At 36.8% G+C, this 25473-nt stretch overlaps 1 protein-coding gene across 1 annotated transcript in view; it reads left to right on the top strand.

Annotated features, from left to right (window-relative positions):
• CYLC1 (cylicin 1) overlaps positions 1-24518 on the top strand; it is a 62163-nt gene extending 37645 nt beyond the window's left edge. The window contains exons 3-5 of the mRNA XM_089323943.1: positions 8901-9019; positions 20248-21993; positions 24486-24518. Coding sequence (XP_089180069.1) covers positions 8901-9019; positions 20248-21993; positions 24486-24518 — 1898 coding nt within the window. The remainder of the gene's footprint in view (positions 1-8900; positions 9020-20247; positions 21994-24485) is intronic.
• Positions 24519-25473: the final 955 nt, after the last annotated feature.

The raw sequence follows: 25473 nt of genomic DNA, 5'->3' as shown, positions 1-25473 counted from the left end.
AGACAACCACACTTCCCTCCCTCCCATGCTCCCCTCAAATCCCCCTCCCTCCCTTCCCTTTCTACATCAGTTTTTGCAAAGACATAATTTTTAATCCACTCCACATTCACAGGCTTAATTCACCACTAACCATAACATTCAAGAAGCAAAATGTATGAAGACCACAGTTCCACAAGCATATAAGCACAAGCTAAAAATGACAGTCATATCCCAAAGTGACCGTTTCATTTCTTTTTTTTTCTTTCAAACTTTTATTTAATGAATATAAATTTCCAAAGTACAGCTTATGGATTACAATGGCTTCCCCCCCCTATAACGTCCCTCCCACCAGCAACCCTCCCCTTTCCCACTCCCTCTCCCCTTCCATTCACATCAAGATTCATTTTCGATTCTCTTTATATACAGAAGATCAGTTTAGCATACATTAAGTAAAGATTTCAACAGTTTGCTCCCACACAGAAACATAAAATGAAAAACATTGTTTGAGTACTAGTTATAGCATTAAATCTCAATGTACAGCACACTAAGGACAAAGATCCTACATGAGGAGTAAGTGCACAGTGACTCCTGTTGTTGACTTAACAAATTGACACTCTTGTTTATGGCATCAGTAATCACCCTAGGCTCTTGTCATGAGCTGCCAAGGCTATGGAAGCCCCCTGAGCTCACTGACTCTGATCATATTTAGACAAGGCCATGTTCAAAGTGGAAGTTCTCTCCTCCCTTCAGAGAAAGGTACCTCCTTCTTTGATGACCTGTTCTTTCCACTGGGATCTCACTTGCAGAGATTTTTCATTTAGGTGTTTTTTTTGTTTTTGTTTTTTTGTTTTTTTGTTTGTTTGTTTGTTTGTTTTTGCCAGAGTGTCTTGGCTTTCCATGCCTGAAATACTCTCGTGGGCTTTTCAGCCAGATCCGCATGCCTTAAGGGCTGATTCTGAGGCCAGAGTGCTGTTTAGGACATCTGCCATTCTATGGGTCTGCTGTGTATCTCACTTCCCATGTTGGATCATTCTCGATAGGAGACTTTTAATTACTGATTTAGTCTTGTGACTTCTTTCTAATCTTATTAAATTGTCTATATGTTCTTTTTTTGTAAGATTTATTTATTTACTTATTTGAAAGTCAAAGTTACACAGAGAGATAAGGAGAGGCAGAGAGAGAGAGAGAGAGAGAGAAAGAGAGTGAGGTCTTCCATCCGCTGGTTCATTCTCCAAATGGCTACAATGGCTGGAGCTGGGCTGACCCATAGCCAGAAACCAGGAGCTTCTTCCAGGTCTCCCACAAATGGGTGCAGGGACCCAAGGACTTGGGCCATCTTCTGATTCCTTCCCAGGCCGTAACAGAGAGCTGGATAGGAAGTCGAGCAGCCCGGACTTGAACCAGCGCACATATGGGATGCTGGCACTGCAGGCGACATCTTTACCTGCTACACCACAGTGCCAGCTCCTGTCTATATCTTCTTAATTTAATCTTGGTAAATTGTACGTATCCAGGAATTTATGCATTTCTTCAGATTTTTCCAAATTGTTAGTGTATAGTTATTCATCTCAGTTTCTTATCATTCTTTGAATTTCTGTGATATCAATTATATTGTTATTATCACAATTCTTGATTTGATATCTTTCTTATCTTTTCAGGAACCCTGATTTTTATTTTGTTGATTTTTTTAGTTTCAATTTCATTTATTTCTGCTCTGATCCTTATATTTCTTGCCTCTTGATAATTTGGGGATTGGTTTGTTATAGCTTTTCTAGGTCCTTGAGGTGTATCATCATATGGTTTATTTTAATTTTTAGTGTGTTTGTTGTTGCTATAAATTGTCTTCTTACTACTGATTTTGCTATATCCCACAGACTTTGATCAATCATGTTTTCTTTTTCATTTGTGCCAAGGAATTTTTAAATTTATTTTGAAATTTTTTTCAATGATCCATTGGTCATATTGAAACATAGTGTTCAAGATCCATGTATTTGTAAATTTTGCATTGTACTTTTTAAAAAAAAATATTGACTTATTTATTTTAAAGTCAGAGTTACACAGAGAGAGAGAAGAAGAGGCAGAGAGAGAGAGAGAGAATCTTCCATCCACTGGTTCACTCTACAATTGTCTGCAGCGGCCAGAGCTGCGCTGACCCGAAGCCAGGAGCCAGGAGCTTCCTCCAGGTCTCCCTCACAGGTGCAAGGGCCCAAGGAATTGGGTCACCTTCCACTGCTTTCCCAGATCATAGCAGAGAGCTGGATTGGAAGAGCTGGGACTTGAACCAGTGCCCATATGGGATGCCGGCACTGCAGGCAACAGATTTACCCGCTATGCCACAGCGCTGGCCCATTGCATTGTTCTTGTTTGAGTTCTAGTTTTATTCCTTTGTGTCCTGAGAAAACACATGTTATAATTTGGATTTTTAAAAATATATTGACTTGATTTGTAGCCTAAGATATGATCTATCCTGGAAAATGTCTTGTGTGCTGATGAAAAGAATGTGAATTCTGTAACTGCTAGATAAAATGTTACAGAACTTCTGTTAGGTCCATTTGCTGTACAAAAGATTAAGCACTTATCTGTCTTTGTTTATTTCCTGTCTGGGTGATATGTGCATATATGATATGGTGTACTGATGTCTCCACTAGTATTGTATTGGGGCCCATCTCTCTTTAGATCTTTTTAAAAAGTACTTATTTATTTATTTATTCATTTATTTGAATTGTAGACAGAGAGGGACATAGAAAGAGAAATCTTCCATCCATTGGTTCACTTCTCAAATGCCCAGAAAAACCAAGACTGGTCCACGTTGAAGCCAGGAGCCTATAATTCAATCTGGGTTTCCCATATGGTTGGCAATGACCCAAGTAATTGAGCAATTGCTTACTGCCTTACAGGGTGTGTATCAGCAGAAGGAGGAAATGAGAAGTTAAGCTGAGACATGAACCCAGTCATGTCCAAAGCAGTCTTATAACCACTACACCAAATCCCTCCCCATCCCATCCCTTTATATCTAATATTATTTCCTCTATATATTTGGTTGATACAATGTTGGTTGCATGTATATTTACAATATTTATATATTCTTGATGAATCGATCTTTGTATCAATATATGAAGTCATTCTTTGTTTTTGTTTCTTTGTATGCTTTTTATATAAAACCTACTTTAAATATTATGAAATTAGCTATTTCTGTTTGCCTTTGATTTATATTTGCATTGAATATCCTTTTCCAACCCTTCACTTTCAGTTTATGTATACATTTCACCTGTGAAAAAAGTTTCTGATAGGCAAAATATAGTTAGGTCATGTTTTTTCCATCTGTTTGGCCAACCTATACATTTTGAATTCAGGATATAATCCATTTACATCCAAGACTGATATTGATAAGAACTAACTCATCATTTTGTTAATTGCTTAATGATTTATATATATTTTGTTTCTTTCTGCTCCTTTTATTCTCTACTTTTGTGTTTTGGTGATTTTCTGGCTTCTGCCCCCTTTATTCTCTACTTTTGTGTTTTGGTGGTTTTCTGTCATAAGATTTTATTTTCTTCTCATTCTTGTTTTAGATGTGTGCATGTATGTCCCATTAGAGAATTTTGTGTTGCCATGTGTTTTCAGGATGGTTGTTATGAACCTTTTACTTACCAGGTAGGATTATTTACAGAATTTCTTGTAGGACTGGTCTGGTGGTGATGAATTCCCTCAGTTTTTGCTTCTCTGGGGAAAAATGTGTTTCTCCTTCACTTCACTGGAAATATTATGCTTTGTTGAAAGGTTTTCCTACAAGACTTTGAGTATATCATTCCATTATTTTCTGGCCTGTAGGATTTCTACTGAGAAGTCTGCTGTTAGTCTAATGGGTTTTCATTTATATGTAACTTGATGCTTTTCTCCCATTATCTTTAGGATTCGCTCCTTGTCCTTAACTTTTGACAATTTGACTATAATATATGTAAGAAATGATATTATTTGGTTGAGTGTGAGTGGGATCCTTTGAGCTTAATGTATCTGTATGTTCATATCTCTTTCAAGACTTGGGAAGTTTGCAGCTATTATTTTATTACATTGGTCCTCAATGAATTTTTCTTCTCCTTCAGGCATCCCCATAATACAAACATTGGATTGTTTTTAAGTTATTTCCCATTATTTTTATCTGACTGGGTTATTTCAAATATTTTATACTCATGATAAAAAATTCTTTCTTCAATTCAAACTCTCAGTGATATCTTTTTTTAAACAAAGTTTCTCAATCTGGAAATGTGGATTGCTTCTTTTTAATGAGTTATTCATCTTTGTTTAGTTTCTTATTCGTACTATGAATTGTTTTCCCATTCCTTTGAGCTGATTATCTTTATTCTCATTCTCATTGAGTTTCCTTAAGGTCATTATTTTCAGGCATTTAATAGATTTCTTTCAAATAAGGACCCTTTTCTGGAGAACTATTGTGTTCTTTTGGACATATCATGTTTTCTGACTTCTTCATGTTTCCTGTGTCCCCATGTTGATACCTACATTTCTGGTCTAATTGTTTCTTCTTTATGGAGTAAATTTTATCACAAAAGACTTTTGCATTCAGATGGGGTACAGAGTGCTGTTTGGGTAGTTGCTCTGTCTTCTGTCCTGAGTCCAGGCACGAAAACTGTGAGTGATTTCTTTAATTGCAATCAATGTCAGAAGTGTCTATGAGTGTCAAAACTTTCTAGAGGTAGTCATGTGACTTTGAACTGCACATGGTCTTGCAAATGTTTCCATCTTCATGCCCCAGAAAGTTATGTTCAATCACATTGTGGTTTGTGATGAAAATATTCACATTTCTAGTACTGCAAGACATTCAGATTACTATCCCCTCATCCAGTTAGGTGAGGCTGGAAATGTTGGAGTTTTTATTACCAATATCTGTGGCCCTAGAATTGTGGGATGTAGATGGGCTCTTCCCCAGATCCTATTGGGTATATGTGAGCAATACTGAGACATAACATTGAAATCCTCAATCCCAGCATTAAGCTATATAAAGTGGACCTCGCCTAGCTCCTGTGGGGAAACAAAGTTTATGCAGTGGACTTTGCACTGAAAGGTATGTATCTGGAGCAATGGAAAGTGGATAGGGTATTCCCCAGGTCACAACAGATGGGTTCAGGTGACTATGAGAAATATAGTACAAACAGTCACAATCTCATGGCTTCAAGACAGAAAGGGTGACTTTCACAGTTCCAACAGGAAAAATATGGATTATTCTGGGGATTGTGTACTGGCAGCTGTGGGTCTACAGCTGTAGAATGGCAATATGGCTTTTATCTGGTCCCATAGGGTAAGCACATGGTGAGTTGTTCCTGGGGCTTATAGAACCAACAGTCACAGTCTGAGAGCTGCAGGGTGAAATCTAAATCTTAGCCAGGTTTCATAATTTGAGCAAAAATTATGCTTGAAATTATGTATTGGAAGGCATGGGTCTGGAACTTATAGAATGCAGATAGGACCCTCCCTAGGTCCCATTGGGTGACTTTGTGAAATATAGCTCCAACAGTCATAATTCCAGAGCTTCAGTACTTGGAGGGTAACTTATCAAGATACTACAGTCATAGACACAGAGTTGTAGCATATGGTGGGGCCCTTTCCCAGTTCCCAAGGGTTGAACTCAGGTGACTCTGGAATATGGCTCCAATGGTCACAGGCACAGAGATTTACATCTCAGAGAGTTTTTAAATCATTTTAAAACCTTGAACTGCAGTTATTTCCTTTCATAGCTTTAAAAATGCTATTTTAGTTTTTCTGGCTTCTTTTTTTTCTCTTTTATGTCAAGATATAGATTATAATTACCCATATATTTAAAGAGTAGATGTATATGAGTTTATAACATACAGAAAAGACTAAGAATACACCTTAGAAGTAAAGAAAATGTTTCAAAAGTTTAACTCTATTTGCACTTCCAATATGCTGATACTATGCTGATACAAAGCAGATATTTGGTATTATTTGGCTAAATCGTTCCTTTTCTCATTATGTTTTGGTTGCCTTTTCTAATATTCTCAAAAATGAGATGCATGTGCAGGAAGTTCATCGAAGTGCACAAATAAGATATTGTAACTTAATTTATATATTTTTCTTTATTTCTGGTTATTTTATATCTTAATGTATGAAGTATAATGTGTATCCTTAAAATAGGCCATGAATTATGTAGAAATGTAAGAAGTTGATGTGCATAAGCTTGTTTACTATTGAAAGTCTTTGCTAAGCAAAGTTTACCAAACACTACTGTGGACTGAGAAGTCAAAATCAATGAAGTTGGAAAATTTTTTTTCCAAAATATGAAAGCATCAATCCAGTCAGTAAGGTTGACTTGTGTTGCATTAATGTGCTCTCAGCACAAGCTAATCAAGTAATTATTGAACTGCCTTTGGAAAAGCAAAACCTTGAAGTACTTCAGAAAACCATGAAATTTCCTTTTTAAGGCCATTCAAGTCAGTGATTCTTAACCACAACTGAGTATCAAAATCACCTGAAATAGTTTTTAAACATAGATTTACTTAGCTAAACTCACATATTGATGCACAGGTCTGAGAGCAATTGTCAGGCATGTTTTATGTTTTCAAACATTCCAAATTAAATCTAAGGTTTACCTCCAACCTAGAAAATTGTACTAGATATTTTATTCTTCAATATTTCCTAAATCTTTCTTAAGTACATTTGTTATTTGGTGTTGAGAATGAGCTAGGCTTTGTGCTGCATAACAGAATGTGACTCTAAGTGAAAATAGTTTTTACTTTCAATATAAACATATTTGATTATTTTGACTTATTTTGTTTTGTGTTAAAGAACTTACTGATTTAGATCAGTCTAAAAATCAAACTCTTTAGGAGATATTTATGTTAACTGTGATTTGAGTATTACACAATGTATATATATTTTAGATATCATATTATACCCAATTAAAATGCACAAAATAGATTAGAACCAAATCAAATGGGCACTTACCAAATATCAAAATCTAGATCAACACTTATATAAACCCTATCATATATTATTAAAAATATTTAAAAGTGTGTCTTTTCCAAATTTATTTAGTTAATTTAGAAAAATGTGAATTTTGACTGTTCCACTAAAATATTTGGGGGTGATTGGTTCGATTTACTGTGTATATAATTAAATATCTTATTATTTTAAAAATTGTCAAGTTAATGTTTTATTTCAGGTTTTGGTACATGATATATTGCTATTTTTGTTCAAGTTTCTGGTGAAAATACATTTAGACTAGGAAAGGGAAACTATAATGTGAATTAAATATAGACGTTCATAGATAATAGAGATCAGAGAGTATATAAGAGTTCCCAAAGTGTTAATCTTGAGAGTTTATTGATAATATTAAAAATAATTAACCATAGTACAAATTTAATTAAAGATTTTTTCTTTTTTAATAGACAAGAAGGAAACATCACAATGTATGACAATGTCATTCCAAGTATGTATCTAGTATTTTAAGTTTAATATTTTTAGATTTGAAACTAATTTTAAGACTAGTGACTAGTATCCTCCATTAAATATAATGAAGTGGAAAAAAATCTTATTTGCTACAATTTGATAGAAGCATGTAAGTGTGTGTGTATGTACATGATTGTCAATTAATGTGTGTATAGTATGTTTAAGATATTTCTGACCTTGATAAGGGTTTGTACTATCTTATTTAGTTTGTTCTTCCTCATAATACAAACCAACCTTACTTGCATGAGATTCTTTTGTGTTTATAATTCACAATTACAATGCCTGAAGCAGAGAAGGCAAATATAGTCAGGAGAAATGAAAGTAGTTAATAAATAGTGAATTTGTTGAACAATCAAATTTAGACAAGTTCTCATTAATTTATTGAGCTTAAATATGCCTATCCTGTTGTTTCTTTGCATAATTTGTTCTAGTTCTTCCCTCAAGAAACATATAAAGAAGTTGTCAACATTGTGGTTAAGAGCATAGATTTGGGACAAAAATATCTGTGTTTGAATGTTAACTCTGCTACTAAATTTATGATTTAGGGTCAGTAATTTAATCTGTCTTTGAGCTTTATACACTATTATACAATTCAAAGGGTTGATAGAAAGATTAAATAAATTGACATGTATAACATGCCTAGAACCCATTCTGACACATAGAACACACTGAATACATGTTACCAGTTGCAATTCTACTATTATTTCCACTACTATTCTCCCATATAGCAGGTCATCTCCAGAAGAGCAATCTTGAGTTTCCCCTTCAGTTCCCCTTCTGACATATTTTTGAGAGTTTGATCCTCATCACTCTATTATGGAAGCCCTCAAGTATGTATACACTTCTCTTTAAGTAGAGTGACCCAAACTTAATACACTATTTGGGTCTACAGCCATGATTTCTGTACCTTGAAATGCTATTGAGGTCAGAAGAGTGCTAAAATAAACGCAAAGATTTGATCAGTCAGGATGTTACTGACCACTTTATGCTCAGCATTGGGCTAGTTACTTATGGGGATGGTAGAAGGAGAATTCATACTGTTTGCAATACAGCCACAATGACATACAGAAAATAAACCAAGATAGAAGAGTTTATAAAGACATTTGAAAGTTAACATTGAATCTTTCTGTATATCTTAATTCCTACTGCTTGATTATTTTATCATGATGATTGAAGTAACTATCTGTGAAAATCGGTTTAATCCAGAAAATAAAATTACAAATGTCATTTAAAATATAATTCAGTGCTAAATGAGGAAATCAGCTTTTATTTCCTCTGATTGTTGTGCCAATAAACTGCAAATTCCAAAGGGGGAAAGTTATATTTTGAGTTCTAAATTAGGTTAATTTAAATAATCTATTTCTCGCTCAAGAATATTTCAGTGTTGATGAAACTATGTCAATTAACTCCAAATTATTTATTGCTCTCTCTCATTTTAGTCATTAAATCTAGCAAAAAATCAAAGAATCAAGAACACCTCACTTTGACATTTCCCAAACCACCCCAGCCAGGTAGAGAAGAGAAATCAACACCTTCAGAACTACAAATTACAGTTCCTGTAAGTATTGAGAAATTTGTATTCAGAACTAAATACAAGTTGCTACAACATACATGAGTAATTTGAATTTTATAATGTGTTGAAATATTTTTTATTTATAATTTAAGAAACAGAACAGATTGTCCCCTACCTGTTTCAGAGTAAACTTTTATTTACACATGGCTCTCCACATCAAAGGAACAGTAGCTAAAACACTAGGCAAGCTGAAAAACATAATGCTGGAGCTGGCAAAATCTATCAGGAAATGTTCACCTGCTCCAAAACATGTTAAATTTAATCTTCAAGCAGGAGCAACATTGATGGGTCTCAAGTACTCCCCATTTCTTTGAATCTGGAATTCAGGATAATTTATACTAGTATATTCAAGTTTTCTTCTGCTTCTATAAAGTGGAGTTATCCTCTCAACTATCAAAAGCAAAAACTAGCATACACGGATCAACCACTGTTATGAAAAAATATTTTCAAAACATTTCCCAAATCAAAACTATAGTAAATACATTTAATCAAAAAGGAATTCAACCAATAGTAAAAGAAAAAACACTTTTGGTACTCTATTAGTTACCACAGATGAGAGAAAATATGATATTTGTCTTTTTGAAACTGGCTTATTCCACTAAGTATGATGATTTCCAATTGCATCCATTTTCTTGCAAAAGACAGAATTTCATTCTTTTTAATGGCTGAGTAGTATTCCATAGCATATTTCTACACCACTTTCTTTATCTACTCATTGGTTGATTCACATCTGGGTTGATTCCATAACTTAGCTATTGTGAATTGAGGTTCAAAAAACATGGGGGTACAGATAACTCTTTCATTTGCTGATTTCTTTCCATTTGAGTAAATTCCCAGGGATGGAATGGCTGGGTCATATGAAAATATCACTTTTCAGATTTCTGACGAATCTCCATACTGTCTTCCACAATCACTGTACTAGTTTGCATTCCCACCAACAGCATCTTAGAGTACCCTTTTTTCCCACATGTTTGCCAGCATTTGTTATCTGGTGATTTCTGTATGAGAACCATTCAATTTGAGATGAGGTGAAATCTCATAGTGGTTTTGATTTGCTTTCCCTGATGGCTAGTGATCCTGGACAGTTTTTCATGTGTCTGTTAGCCATTTGAATTTCCTCTTTTGAAAATTGCTTGTCCATATCTTTTACCCATTTATTAAACTGGATTGTTTCTTTTGTTGTTGAATATCTTGAGCTCTTTTTACATTCTGATATTAATTCTTTATAAGTTGCATAGTTTGCAAATATTTTCTCCCATTCTGTCAGATACTGCTGTATAGTATTCTACAGAGTGCATGAACCATGATTTCTATATCCAGTCTACTGTTGATGGGCATTTAGGTTGATTCCAGATCTTAGCTATTGTGACTTGTGCTGCAATAAACATTAAGGTGCAGACAGCTCTTTTATTTGCCAATTTAATTTCCCTTGGGTAAATTCCAAGGAGTGGGATGGCTGGGTTGTATGGTAGGGTTATATTCAGGTTTCTGAGGAATCTCCAGACTGACTTCCATAGTGGCTTGACCAGTTTTCATTCCCACCAACAGTGGGTTAGTGTCCCTTTTTCCCCACATCCTCTCCAGCACCTATTATTGGTAGATTCCTGAATGTGAGCCATTCTAACCGGGGTGAGGTGAAACCTCATTGTGGTTTTGATTTGCATTTCCCTGATTGCTAGTGATCTTGAACATTTTTTCATGTGTCTGTTGGCCATTTGGATGTCCTCTTTTGAAAAATGTCCATTTAGGTCTTTGGCCCATCTCTTGAGTGAGTTGTTTGTTTTGTTGTGGAGTTTCTTGATCTCTTTGTAGATTCTGGTTATCAAGCCTTTATCTTCTGCATAGTTTGCAAATATTTTTTCCCATTCTGTTGGTTGTCTCTTCACTTTCCTGACTGTTTCTTTTGAAGTACAGAAACTTCTCAATTTGATGCAATCCCAATTGTTAATTCTGGCTTTGACTGCCTGTGCTTCCAGGGTGTTTTCCAAGCAGTCTTTGCCTGTGCCTATATCTTGCAGGGTTTCTCCAACGTTCTCTAGTAATTTGACGATGTTGGGTCGTAGATTTAGGCCTCTAATCCATGTTGAGTAGATTTTTGTGTAAGGTGAAAGGTAAGGGTCTTGCTTCATGCTTCTGCACGTGGAAATCCAGTTTTCCCAGCACCATTTATTGAATAGACTGTCCTTACTCCAGGGATTGGTTTTGGATCCTTGATCAAATATAAGTTGGCTGTAGATGTTTGCATTGATTTCTGGTGTTTCTATTCTGTTCCATTGGTCTATCCATCTGTTTCTGTACCAGTACCATGCTGTTTTGATTACAACTGCCCTGTAGTATGTCCTGAGATTGGGTATTGTGATGCCTCCAGCTTTGTTTTTGTTGTACAAGATTGCTTTAGCTATTCGAGGTCTCCTGTGTCTCCATATGAATTTCAGCATCATTTTTTCCAGATCTGAGAAGAATGGCTTTGGCGTTTTGATTGGTATCGCATTGAATTTATAAATTGCTTTGTGGAGAATGGCCATTTTGATGATATTGATTCTTCCAATCCATGAGCATGGTAGATTTTTTCCATTTTTTGGTAACCTCTTCTATTATTTTCTTTAAGATTTTTTCATTCTCATCCTAGAGATCTTTAATGTCCTTGGTTAAGATTATTCCAAGGTATTTGATTGTTCTTGTGGCTATTGTGAGTGGAATTGATCTTAGCAGTTCTTTCTCAGCCGTGGCATTGCCTGTGTATACGAAGGCTGTTGATTTTTGTGCATTGATTTTATATCCTGCTACTTTAGCAAACTCTTCTATAAGTTCCAATAGTCTCTTAGTAGAGTTCTTTGGATCCCCTAAGTAAAGAATCATATAATCTGCAAAGAGGGATAGTTTGACTTTGTAACCCTTTAATTTCTTTTTCTTGCCTAATAGCTCTGGCTAAAACTTCCAGAAATATATTGAATTGCAGTGGTGAGAGTGGGCATCCCTATCTGGTACCAGATCTCAGTGGAAATGCTTCCAGCTTTTCCCCATTCAATAGGATGCTGGCGGTGGTTTTTTCATAAATTGCTTTGATTCTGTTGAGGAATGTTCCTTCTATACCCAATTTGCTTAGAGTTTTTATCATGAAAGGGTGTTGTATTTTATCGAATCCTTTCTCTGCATCTATTGAGATCATCATATGATTTTTCTTCTGCTGTTTGTTAATGTGGTGCATCACATTGTTTGATTTGTGAACATTGAACCATCCTTGCTTACCAGGGATAAATCCCACTTGGTCTGGGTGGATGATCTTTCTGATATATTGTTGCATTTTATTGGCCAGAATTTTATAGAGGATTTTTGCATCTATGTTCATCAGGGATATTGGTCTGTAATTTTCTTTGAATGCTGCATCATTCTCCGTCTTATGAATTAAGGTGATGGTGGCTTCATAGAACAAATTTGGGAGGATTCCCTCTTTTTCGATTGTTCTGAATAGTTTGAGAAGAATTGAAGTTAGTTCTTCTTTAAATGTTTGGTAGAATTCAGCAGTGAATCCATCTGGTCTTGGGCTTTTCTTTGTTGGGAGGGCCTTTATTACTATTTCAATTTCTGACTCAGTTATGGGTTGTTTAGGTTTTCTATGTCTTCCTGGTTCAATTTAGGTAGGTTGCATGTGTCCAGGAATCTATCCATTTCTGATAGATTTCCCTGTTTGCTGGAATAAAACTCCTTGCACTAATTTCTGATGATTCTTTTCAAACATGTGTTTACATATGTTCTAGAGATTCCTGAGTTCCTAATTTCCAACTTCATTCCACTGTGGTCTGAGAATTTGCATCATATGATTCTAATTTTTTGGATTTGCTGAGACTTGCTTGATGGCTAGAATGTGGTCAATCCTACAGTAGGTTCCATGCAATGCTGAGAAGAATGTAAATTCTTTAAGTGTAGGGTGAAAAGTTCTGTAGATATCTGTTAGATCCATTTGGGCTATAGTGTCATTTAAATCGACTGTTTCCTTGTTGATCTTCTGTCTAGTTGATCTGTCTATTTCTGAGAGTGGTGTATTGAAGTCCCCAAGTACTATTGTATTGGAGTCTAAGTCTCCCTTTAAGTCCCTTAACATATCTTTTAAATAAACCGGTGCCCTGTAATTAGGTGCATATACATTGATAATTGTTATATCTTCCTGTTGCATTGATCCCTTAATCATTATATAGTGCCCCTCTTTGTCTCTCTTAACAGTTTTCATGTTAAATTTCATTTTGTTTGATATTAAGATGACTACGCCCACTCTTTCTTCATTTCTGTTGGCATGGAATATCTTTTTCCAGCCTTTCACATTCAGTGTGCGTGTATATCTTTGTTGGAAAGATGTGTTTCTTGTAAGCAGCAAATAGATGGGATTTGTTCCTTAACCCAATCAGCCAATCTGTGTCTTTTAACCTGACTATTGATAAGTAGTAACTTTGCCCTGCCACTTTCCCAAAAATATTTTCTAATATATGCTTTGAACTTCGTGTGATCTTTTCTGTGAGGTTTTCTTCCTTTAACTTCTTTCATATTGATGACCGTGTTTCTGTGTTTCTGTGTGCAGCACATCTTTTAGCATCTTTTGCAGGGCTGGACGAGTGGCGACAAATTCTTTCAATTTCTGTTTGCTATGAAAGGTCTTTATTTCACCTTCATTCACAAATGAGAGCTTTGCAGGATATAATATTCTGGGCTGGCAGTTTTTCTCTCTTAGTACCTGGGCTATATCTCACCATTCCCTCCTAGCTTGTAGGGTTTCTGATGGGAAGTCAGCTGTGAGTCTGATTGGAGATCCTCTGAGAGTAATCTGACGTTTCTCTCTTGCACATTTTAGGATCTTTTCTTTATGTTTCACTGTGGTGAGTTTAATTACAACGTGTCGTGGTGAGGATCTCTTTTGGTCATGTTTATTAGGGGTTCTATGAGCTTTCTGTAATAGGTTGTCTCTGTCCTTCACCAAACCTGGGAAATTTTCTGCTATTATCTCACTAAAAAGCCTTTGAATCCTTTCTCCCTCTCCATACCTTCAGGAACTCCTAGAACCCGAATGTTGGGTTTTTTAATAGTATCCTGTAGATTCCCAACAATATTTTTTGATTTCTAAGTTCCTCTTCTTTTCTTTGGTTTGACTGTATACTTTTTATGCTCTGTCTTCTAAGTCTGATAGTCTCTCTTCTGCTTCACTGACTCTGTTTTTAAGGCTCTCTAATGTGTTTGTCATTTGATCTATTGAATTCTTCATTTTATTTTGATTTCTCTTCATTATCACACTTTCCTGTTCTACTAGTTTCTGCATTTCATTTTGATTCCTCCTTAAGGTTTCATTTTCTTTTTTTTTAACTATCTGTTTTTTTTAACTTTTATTTAATGAATATAAATTTCCAAAGTACAGCTTATGGATTACAATGGCTTCCCCCCCCCAATAACTTCTCTCCCACCCGCAACTGTCCCCTTTCCCGCTCCCTCCCCCCTTCCATTCACATCAAGATTCATTTTCAATTCTCTTTATATACAGAAGATCAGTTTAGCATACATTAAGTAAAGAGTTCAACAGTTTGCACCCACACAGAAACACAAAGTGAAAAATACTGTTTCAGTACTAGTTATAGCTTTAAATCACAATGTACAGCACATTAAGGACAGAGATCCTACATGAGGAGTAAGTGCACAGTGACTCCTGTTGTTGACTTAACAAATTGACACTCTTGTTTATGGCATCAGTAATCACCCTAGGCTCTTGTCATGAGTTGTCAAGGCTATGGAAGCCTTTTGAGTTCACCAACTCTGATCATATTTAGACAAGGTCATAGTCAAAGTGGAAGTTCTCTCCTCCCTTCAGAGAAAGGTACCTCCTTCTTTGATGACCTGTTCTTTTCACTGGGATCTCACTTTCATGTAGGGTTGTGTTTTTGTTTTTTGTTTTTTTTGTTGTTTTTTTTTTTTTGCCAGAGTGCTTTGGCTTTCGATGCCTGTAATACTCTCATGGCCGGCACCACGGCTCACTAGGCTAATCCTCCACCTTGCGGCGCCGGCACACGGGTTCTAGTCCCGGACGGGGCGCTGGATTCTGTCCTGGTTGCCCCTCTTCCAGGCCAGCTCTCTGCTGTGGCCAGGGAGTGCAGTGGAGGATGGCCCAAGTGCTTGGGCCCTGCACCCCATGGGAGACCAGGAGAAGCACCTGGCTCCTGGCTTCGGATCGGCCGTGGCGGCCAATGGAGGGTGAACCAACGGCAAAAAGGAAGACCTTTCTCTCTGTCTCTCTCTCTCACTGTCCACTCTGCCTGTCAAAAAGTAAAAAAAAAAAAATTTTCATGAGAGAGATTTTCTATCCTGTCCAGTAAGGATTTCTGTAGCTCAAGCATTTGTTTTTGAAAACTTCTAAATGTTCTTATACATTTTTTGAAATCTGTATCTTGCATTTCTTCTATCTCATCATCTTCATAATCTTGAATCGGGGTGTCTTGTTCATTTGGGAGTGTCATAATGTCTTCCTTGTTTTTATTTCCTCAGTTTCTGCCTATGTTGCTTGCCATTGTGGAGATATTTTTTGTTTTCTTCTTCCTTTGATGTGGTGTTTTTTCTCATTGTACTATGGACTGCTGCTTTTGATGGATCCTTAGAGGCTTTTGAAAGGTGTGGCCAGAGAGATCTGTTTAGTTCTTCAGGGTTAAGGGTGTGCCAAAGGTGACACACCCAGGTTAGGCGTGTTAAATCTCTCTGTCTCTCTCTCTTTTTTTTTTTTTTTTTGATTCATAAGGGAAGTAATTCCACACAGCTGAGTGTTATTGAAGGCAGTCAGTTGCTGTTCTCTGGCTCCTGTGGGTATAATATTCATCTGCTCTTATCCAAGGACCACCCAAAGGATCTATGCAGTCCTCAGTGTAAGCTCAAATTTCTCTGCTGTCTCCCATCGGGTTGCCAAGGTTACCAAGTTTATGTACTCTCCTGAGAGTACTCACATCTCCATTAGTTCTCTCCCACACTTTCAGTTTTTCGCAGTCTCAGTTCATTAGCTCCACACATTCACTAGGTCCTAACCTCCTGCTATTTCACCCCCCCCCCAAGAGTCAGGTTTTTCTGCTTGGCTGATGGTGGGCGCAGCTTTTACGTATGTCCAAAATGGCGCCTGCTCTTTGTCTTGCTCACCTTTGAAAGGTGAGTGGAGAGAGAGACTCGTGTCTGTACCGGTCCCTTTTTTTTCCTTCTATCCTCTGGTTAGCCTGGTGAACTTTCCCCCATGGGGCTTCAAGCCTCGTTCCCTCTAGGCTCCTCCTTCCACTTTCCCGCCAGTGTCTCAGGCTACTGAGGTTTCACCTCACCTCCCTTTCCAGTGCTGGTGCATAGATCCCATGGCTGGGGTCCCGAGCTGTGGGTGGCCATGCCATCCACATATGTCCACCGTGAATCAGTCGTTCCAGAAGAGTTTCCTCTGCTGTTTCTTCCCTAACTCTTCCTTGAACCTGCAGTATCTCCACTTTTATTAAACTGTCTTTTCCAGTACTATCCAATGTGCTCCTTTCCTATTCTGCCATCTTGCCCTCCTCCAATTGTGTTAATTCTTCCAATGCATGAACATGGAAGATTCTTCCACAGTTTTTCTATCTTGTTTTATTTTTTCTGCAATGTTTTATAATTTTCATTGTAGAGCCCTTCACCTCCTTGGTTAAATTTATTCCAATGTATTTAAATTTTTATAGCTATTGTTAATGTGAGTCATCTTACAAGTCCTTTCTCAGCCATGACATTTTCTGTCCATACATAGGCTATTAATATTTTGTGTATTGATTTTACACCCTGGAACTTTACCAAACTCTTTTATGAGCCCCAATAATCTCTTAATACAGTCTTTTTGTTCCCCTATAAATAGAATCATGTCACCTGTGAACCAGGATAATTTGACTTCCTCCTTTCCAATTTGTATTCCCTTGATTTTTTTTTTCTTGCCTTATAGTGCTGGATAAATCTTCCAGAACTATACTGAATAGTAGTGGTGAAAGTGGGCATCCTTGTCTGGTCCCAGATCTTAGTTTGAATGCTTCCAACTTTTCCCTATTCAACATGATGTTAGCTGTGGGTTTGTTATATATTGCCTTGATTGTGTTGAGGAATGTTTCTTCTGTCCCCAATTTGCTTAAGGTTTTTATGAAGAAAAGTTGTTGTATTTTATCAAATGCTTTCTCTGCATCTATTGAGAGAATCATGTTTTTTGTTCTTTAGTTTATTAATTTGATATATCACATTTATTGATTTTTATGTGTTGAATCATCCCTGCACGTCAGGGTCCACTTGATCTGAGTGAATGATCTTTTTAATATGTTGTAGGATTCTATTTGATAGTATTTTTTGAGGATTTTTTTTTTGACAGGCAGAGTGGACAGGGAGAGAGAGAGACAGAGAGAAAGGTCTTCCTTTGCCGTTGGTTCACCCTCCAATGGCCGCCACAGCCGGCGCGCTGCGGCCGGCGCACCGCGCTGATCCGATGGCAGGAGCCAGGAGCCAGGTGCTTTTCCTGGTCTCCCATGGGGTGCAGGGCCCAAGCACCTGGGCCATCCTCCACTGCACTCCCTGGCCACAGCAGAGAGCTGGCCTGGAAGAGGGGCAACCGGGACAGAATCCGGCGCCCCGACCGGGACTAGAACCCGGTGTGCCGGCGCCGCTAGGCGGAGGATTAGCCTAGTGAGCCGCGGCGCCGGCCTTTTTTGAGGATTTTTGAAACTGTGCTCCTCAGTAATATTGGTCTCTAGCTCCCATTCACTATTGTATCTTTTTCTGGCTTTGGAATTAACGTATGATGGCCTCATAGAAAGACTTTGGGAAGAGGAAGATTCCCTCCATTTCGATGTTTTGAATAGTTTGAGAAAAATAAAAATTAATTCTTTTTTTAAAGATTTATTTTATTTATTTGAAACAGAATTACAGAGGGTGGTAGAGACAGAATTAAGCCTTCTGGCTGCTGGTTCATTCTGCAAATGACCACAATGGCCAGAGCTGAGCCAGGAAACCAGGAGCCAGGAGCTTCTTCCAGGTGCAGGGGCCCAAGGACTTGGGCCATCTTCTGCCGCCTTCCCAGGCACTTTAGCAGGGAGCTGGATTGGAAAGTGGAACAGCCAGGACTCGAACAGGTGCCCGTATGGGAAGCCAGCACTGCAGGCAGGGGTTTTAACCCCGCTGCACCACAACTTCAGCCCTGAAACTAGTTCTGCTCTTAAAAGTTTGGTAAAATTCAGCAGTGAACCCACCTGAGCCTGGACTTTTCTTTGTTAGGAAGATCTTTATTACTGATTCAATCTACTTCTTGGTTATTGGTCTATTTAGTTTTTCTATATTTTCATGACTCAAGTTTGGTAGATTTATGTGTCCAGGAATCTATCCATTTTTTTCTAGATTTTCCAATTTATTGGCTTATAGCTGTTTTTAGTAATTCCTTAAGTTTCCTTTTATTATTATGTAATACATTGTTACATCTCCTTTTTGTTTCTGGTTTTGTTAATTCTGGTCTTCTCCCTAATTTCTTTTATTTATTTTGGCCAATGGTATATCATTTTTTTATTTTTTCCTAAAATCAGATTTTCATTTAACTGATCTTTTGAATTTTGGGGGGTGTCTTTTTTTTTATTTGTTCTCTACTTTTAATTACTTCTTTCTTCCCACTAATTTTGCTCTGGTTTGCTCTTGTTTTCCTAGGTCCTTGAGGTGCACTGATAGCTCATTTACTTGATGCCTTTCCAATGTCTTGATGTAGGCACTAATTGCTCTAAACTTCCCTCTTAACACTGCTTTGTTGTATCCCATAAGTTTGATATGTTGTATTGTCATCTACATTTGTTTCCTGAATTTTTTAACTTTCCTTTTGATTTCTTCTGTCACCTACTATTCATTTGTGGCATGTTTTCAGTCTCCATATGTTTACATATGTTTCAGAAATTTTTGTTAATTTACTACTTCATTCCATTGTGGCCAGAAAAGAAACATGGTATGATTTCAATTTTTTTTTTATTTGCTGAGACTTGCTTTATGGCTTAGCAAGTGTTCTATCCTAGAGAAAATTCCATGCACTGATGAAAAGAATCAGCAGTCTTCAACTGTAAGATGAAATGCTATGTAGATTAGGTCCATTTGTTCCATAGTGTCATTTAGTTAGGTCCATTTGTTCCATAGTGTCATTTAGTTCTGTCGTTTCTTTGTTAATTTTCTGTCTAGTTGATCTGTCCATTGATGAAATTGGAATATTGAAGTCCCCCATTTATGCTGTATTGGAGTCTATGTCTCCCTTTAGATCCATTAACATTTGTTTTTAATAGCCAGGTGCCCTGGCATTGGGTGCATATACAATTATTATACATCTTCCTGATTAATTGATCTCTTAATAAATACTTAATGCCTTTCTTTGTATCCTTTAACAGCTTTTTGTGTTAAAGTCAATTTTATCCGGTATTAGGATGACTATACCTGCTTATTTTAGCTTTCCATTAACATGTAATATCTTATTCATTACATCCTTAGTGATGCAAGTTTCATGCTTCTCTTCATTGCTGCCTATACAGCAGATTTGAAGGAATATAAGAAATAAATCTAAAATCAGTCTCTGTGGTCACTTATTACAACCAATTTGAAAATAAACCACACCATTATTACACGAATTAACGTAACTCAAAAGTTTGTTTCATTTTATATTCTTGGATTCCTTTTTGATACTTAACAGTAGGGATCTCAGGTTTTCAATTTGACTTGAGATTTGAAACAGGAGCAGGAATGAGACTAATCCTGAAGACTACAACTATCACAAGAATTTTCATAACAAACTTTAAAAGGATGATCTTTTTGCTGAGTTTACCTGGCTATGAGGGGTGTGCAATTGTCCACCCCAAAATCTCTTCTATAAATGGTTTTACATGGTTGTGAAGATAAGCTACAGAATATCATGGATAATTCTTTGTGGGCCTATTCCACTCCTAATATGAGCCATTATCTGAATCATAAATCTTGCCCTAAATTCTCATCTAAAGTTTTCTTATTTCCATAATCATGTTATAACACACATGCAACACACAACACACACAAACTCAACCTGGAAAGGTAAAAATATTTTTTTTTCAATTTTAAATGAATGGTAAGTGAAAAGATATCTTTGTTTTTCATGTTACAATACAAAATGATATAACTTATTCACAAAAGCTTATCATTATTTTAACAAACCTTTTCAGAGGCATTACAAAAGAAAATTAGAGGAAGGTCAGAAGCCAACTCATAAATGGATAAGGCATTCTTTAAGAAAAAGTTTCCAAAGGCCAGTTTTGTACTCAGCTACCAGAAGACAGGCTCCATTCCCATACATGCATACACCCAAATCCCCTCCTAAAAAGGCACAAACTAAGAAGTCCAGAGATGACACAAAAGGAACAGCTTTGAAGAAAAATTTCAAGAGAAAAACAGACCTATATACTACAAATGTAGAATCTCTGAAAACAATGCAAGATGAGAAACGTAAAGGAAGAACTAAAGCATTTAAATCACCAAAAACATCACATGAAAATGAGCTACTTGGGAAATCAGAGTGCAAATCAGAAACAAACCAAGAGCCCAAAGTGCCTAATATATTCTCAAAAAAGGATAAAAATAACAATAGGAAAGATTCAAAGAATTGTGAGGAGACAGATATTTCAACCATATGTGCCAAGAACAGTACAAAGAGTAAGAGCTCAAATATCAATTGTGATGTCAAGTTACAGACTTACTCAAACGATAGTATAAATATTAGTTTATTGATACCTGTAGAGGAATCTAGTGGTGACGCTATGGATTTTGAAGCATGGTTTAAGAATTACTCACAAAATAATTCAAAGAAACCTGGAAAGAAGGACGCAAAGAAGGATGCAAAGAAAGATGACAAGAAGAAGGATGCAAAGAAGGATGCAGAGTCTACTGATGCTGAATCTGGAGAATCAAAGGATGCAAAAAAAGATGCAAAGAAGGACACAAAGAAAGCTACCAAGAAAGATGACAAGAAAAAGGATGCAAAGAAGGATGCAGAATCTACTGATGCTGAATCTGGAGACTCAAAGGATGCGAAGAAAGATGCAAAGAAGGACACAAAGAAAGCTTCCAAGAAAGACGACAAGAAGAAGGATTCGAAGAAGGATGCAGAGTCTACAGATGCTGAATCTGGAGACTCAAAGGATGCGAAGAAAGATGCAAAGAAGGACACAAAGAAAGCTTCCAAGAAAGACGACAAGAAGAAGGATGCAAAGAAGGATGCAGTCTCCACTGATTCTGAATCTGAAGCAGAAGCAAAGGGCAAGAAAGATGACAAGAAGGATAAGAAAGATTCAAAGAAAGATGGCAAACGAAAGTCGGTCGTTTTGGATTCCAAATCTACTGATGCTGATTCTGAATCTGAAGGCGATTCAAAAAAGGGTAAAAAAGATGACAAGAAGAAAGGTTCAAAGAAAGAGGACAAAAAGGATGCAAAGAAGGCTGCAGAGTCTACTGAAACTGAATCTGATTTGGATTCAAAGAAAGGTAAGAAGCCTTCAAAGAAGGAAAAGAAAGATTCCAAGAAGGATGGTGCAAAGAATGAATCAGAGTCTACTGATATGGAATCTGATGCGTCTTCCAAGGCAGGCCCTAAGAAGGGTGAGAAGGCCAAAAGTTCAGATGCCGAATCTGAAGACTCACTAGGTAAACCTGCAGCTAAAAAGAAAGCTGATGAATCAGATGCTACATCTGTAGATTCCAAGAAGGGAGGAGAACCAAAGAAAGGATTCAGAATGTCATCCAAAAAGACAACATTCAAAGAAAAGGGGAAAAAAACAAGTACAGGTAGAGTGCCTCCATCAAGACAAAGACCACCACTTCCTCCTTGTGAGCCTTTACTGCCATCACCTAAGGTCAAACGTCTCTATCGGTGCAAGACAACTCCTCCACCACCAAAACCAAGATATGCTCCTTTGGTATGTTTACTTTTGTCTTACTTTTAGGCCAAATTGTATTTTTAAAAGGGAAAATACATTAAAGGTTTGAATTTATATTTTCCCTGAAGAATAGTTCTCTTTTACTATAATAGTTGTAGGTTTGAGAAAAATGAATACTACTTCAAAAAGAACCAAAAGATTTGCAAGAAAAATGTTTAAAAATTATGAGAATAAATATTACTTAGACTAGAGCAGAAAACTTTTTAAAGTATTTGTAAATAGGGTCATTTTACAAAAGTTGTTAACTTTTCTATGCTTAGGAAAGAACAAAAATAAAAATTGACTAAAACTTTTACAGGGCAGATTTAACTGAGACATAAAGGTGTTTCTAGGGAAATTGCTTAACACAATAGTAGCTCAATTAATGAAAATTCAGCCTTAGCAGATGGAAATATAATGTACCAAGATTTTGTTGTACAAAGAAGTAAGTTATTTAACCCATATCTGAGTTAAATTTTTATGAGTCTATTTTTACTTATATAAAAAAAAACTGTTCATTTACCAGAAATTACTAGATCTCCTCTGGTTTCTAACAATCCCTCTCACATTAACTCCCTCTCTGAAAGAGTAAATATTCTGTCAATATTCTGTCCATTAAGTTTTAATTTTTCTCTTCCAAAATATCACCCCTTTCACCTTAATTCCCCAAATAATCACTTTTTGAGGAGAAGCATAAATAGACAGAAGAGTTGCCATGCCACACGTTCTTCTCCGTTTCTGGCTCTCTTTGATCTTTGCTTGATGTGAAACTCATTTTCATGGTTTCTGGGCATCAATTTGTGTTTCTTCTGTTTTTACTGTATTGTGTGTTCTCAGCAGGGTAGGGCTAATGTCCTTCATCCTGATAAGCATAGAGCACCTATAGCTATGGCTAAGTCGTAACCTTAAGCTTTTCATTTTCATTAATCGCCTCCTTTCTATACTTTTCCTTCTCCTCCTCCTCCAAATCCTCCACTTCTATTTCTTCATCAGTTGGGACTCCTTTACCTTCCATTCTAAGGGTTTTTCTGCAAACAGTTTATAATAAAATTTTATGTACAGATCTCCATTTACTTTTCAAATGTTAATAATTTTGAAACAAGAAGTACATTTTATCTTTCTCAGAAAGACTTGGTTTCAAGGCCATTCTTCTCCCAGAAGATTTAAGAAGTCCACTGTGAGACTCAAATCCACCTTGTTCTATGGGATATCTTCTCCACACCTTCAGGGTTGAGTCAATTGCTAAGTAGTCAACAGGGTTTGTAGTGAACATGAAGGGGTCATTTTGCTTGAGATGTCACTGAATAATCACACTCAAGCAGGAATTACTCAGAAAAAAAATTTACTTGTAACAAGAAAAGGTTACAGAGGAAAGGTATAGTTAACTGCCTCCTTAAGAAGTATTTTACCATGGATTTTCTAGCAAGAGTTTGGGGTGTGTACAGGATATGGAAAAGAGAAGCAGGAGGGTACTTCATGTTTGCAATATACATCTTCATATATTTTTTGTCGAAACTCTGACTCAAGGTGATTTCTTGTAGCTTTCCTTGTTTGTGATGGTCTGGTCTTTAATCACAATGTTGCAAAAAAAGCATTGCTATAACATTCTTTGAAAAACAAACACTTAATTGCAGATTTTTGCTGATGTGAACCTATGGAGGCAGCAAATGGTGGCTTTGGTCCCTGTCACCCACATGATATACCCAAAATAAGGAATTATGGGCTCCTGGCTTCAGCCTGGCCTAGCCTCTACTATTACAATCATTTGAGTAGTAAGCTAGTGGATGAGAGATTCTCTCTCCCTCTCTCCCTCTCTCCCTCTCTCCCTCTCTCCCTCTCTCCTTCTCTCCCTCCCTTTCAAGTGAATTAATAAATAAATATTTAAAAATTATTAGAAAGCAAAGTGAATACTACAATATCAAGAGAAAAAAGCAGAGAAAAATTGTGTGGGATGCAACTAAACAAAAATCTGCATGTTGGTTCACAAAGAGTACACAGTAATATCCCAATGTGAAAATAGTTGTATTAGTGTGGTGGAATTTTGAATGACTATCAGTTATTTTTAATACAATTTGTGTTCTTACATTACATTTTCAATTTTAAAAGCTCTAGTCCATTAAAATGCTCATGAGAGCTAGACTAATAATGCAATATTGCTGATTGCTGACCCTCAATTCCTCTGCAAGCACTGGTGACTGGGTGAGCATTCAGTACTTCAGTACTTCTTCCCCTTCAGGGGTCATTAACATTACCCAGGAAGCTTGCTGAGCAAACACACTAATAGACACTATCTTCAGAGACTTTGAATTGATAATTCTGGGGTAGAGTGGATTCCAAGGACCTGCATTATAAAAAAGAAATAATAAAAATGATACCCAAGTTCTCTTCCACCTATGACATCTGTGCTTTTATGTGGTCCTTAACACACCAGGGATTTGCTATAATTAACAAATAATTTTATTTCTAATTTTCATTTTTTACTTCATTTTCAGCCTGAAGCAGAGTGGATTCGTAAGCTGCTCTAAAGGGCAACCGAGCACTTGGTTTCACAGAATGGCCTTACCGCAGTAAGCACTAATCACTCTCAAATGAACATTTCAACTTCTGTGGAACTGTAACGAATAAAAACAAGTCTTCCATGACTATCATGAGCTTCTTTTTGTGTACTTATAGACATAATTTATAGAGATCTGTTCTTTATTTATTATATGTCTGAACTACTCAAACCAAAATTATCTAGCATTTTATCTCATGTTCTGAAGTTTCACTCTATTTAACCATTTCTGAGTTTTGGTTGAAGTGTAGCAATCTTCCTTGGAATGTCCTTATTATGTTTAGTTGAACTTCTCTTTTATTTAGCATTCAAAAGATATAAACAGAGAATGGAAGGAAGGAACCGGATCATCCACATCCTTAAAAAATAAAAAAAATTGTGTATAGATAGTAAGCCTCCACAAAGAGTCTGCTTGATCAAATTTTAGTCAGGCTCCTGAACTTTCTCCTAGGCCTAGCTGGGTACTTATAAAATTCAGTTTTTGCAGTTTAGCAAGAATATCTACTGTGGCTTTAAAAAAGAATAATTATTTGAAAGGCAGATTTACAGAGAGAATGGAGGAGAGACACAGAGATCTTCCATCAGCTGGTTCACTCCCCAAATGGCTGAAACAGGCTGAGCTGGGCCAGTCCAAAGTCAGGAGCCAGGAAATTCTTCTAGGTCTCTTAACTGCAGGGACCCAAGAACTTGGGTCATCCTCCACTGCTCTCCCAGGCACTTTAGCAGGGAACTGGGTAGGAAGTAGAGCAGTCGAGACACGATCCCAGTTGGTGCTGCAGACAGCAGCTTTACCCATTGTACTACAGTGTCAGCCCCAACTCTGACATTTGTAAAGATTTATTTGTTCATTTATTTCAAAGGCAAAATGACAGAGAGAGAGGGATAGACAGAGTAAGAGCAAGAGCGAGAGCGAGAGAGAGAGAGAG

Source organism: Oryctolagus cuniculus, chromosome X (genome assembly GCF_051225735.1).
Source record: "Oryctolagus cuniculus isolate XC-2025 breed Fujian yellow rabbit chromosome X, ASM5122573v1, whole genome shotgun sequence".
NCBI classification, from domain to species: domain Eukaryota; kingdom Metazoa; phylum Chordata; class Mammalia; order Lagomorpha; family Leporidae; genus Oryctolagus; species Oryctolagus cuniculus.
The sequence above is the reverse complement of the archived record's forward strand: the minus strand, read 5'-3'. Positions and strand labels throughout refer to the sequence as shown.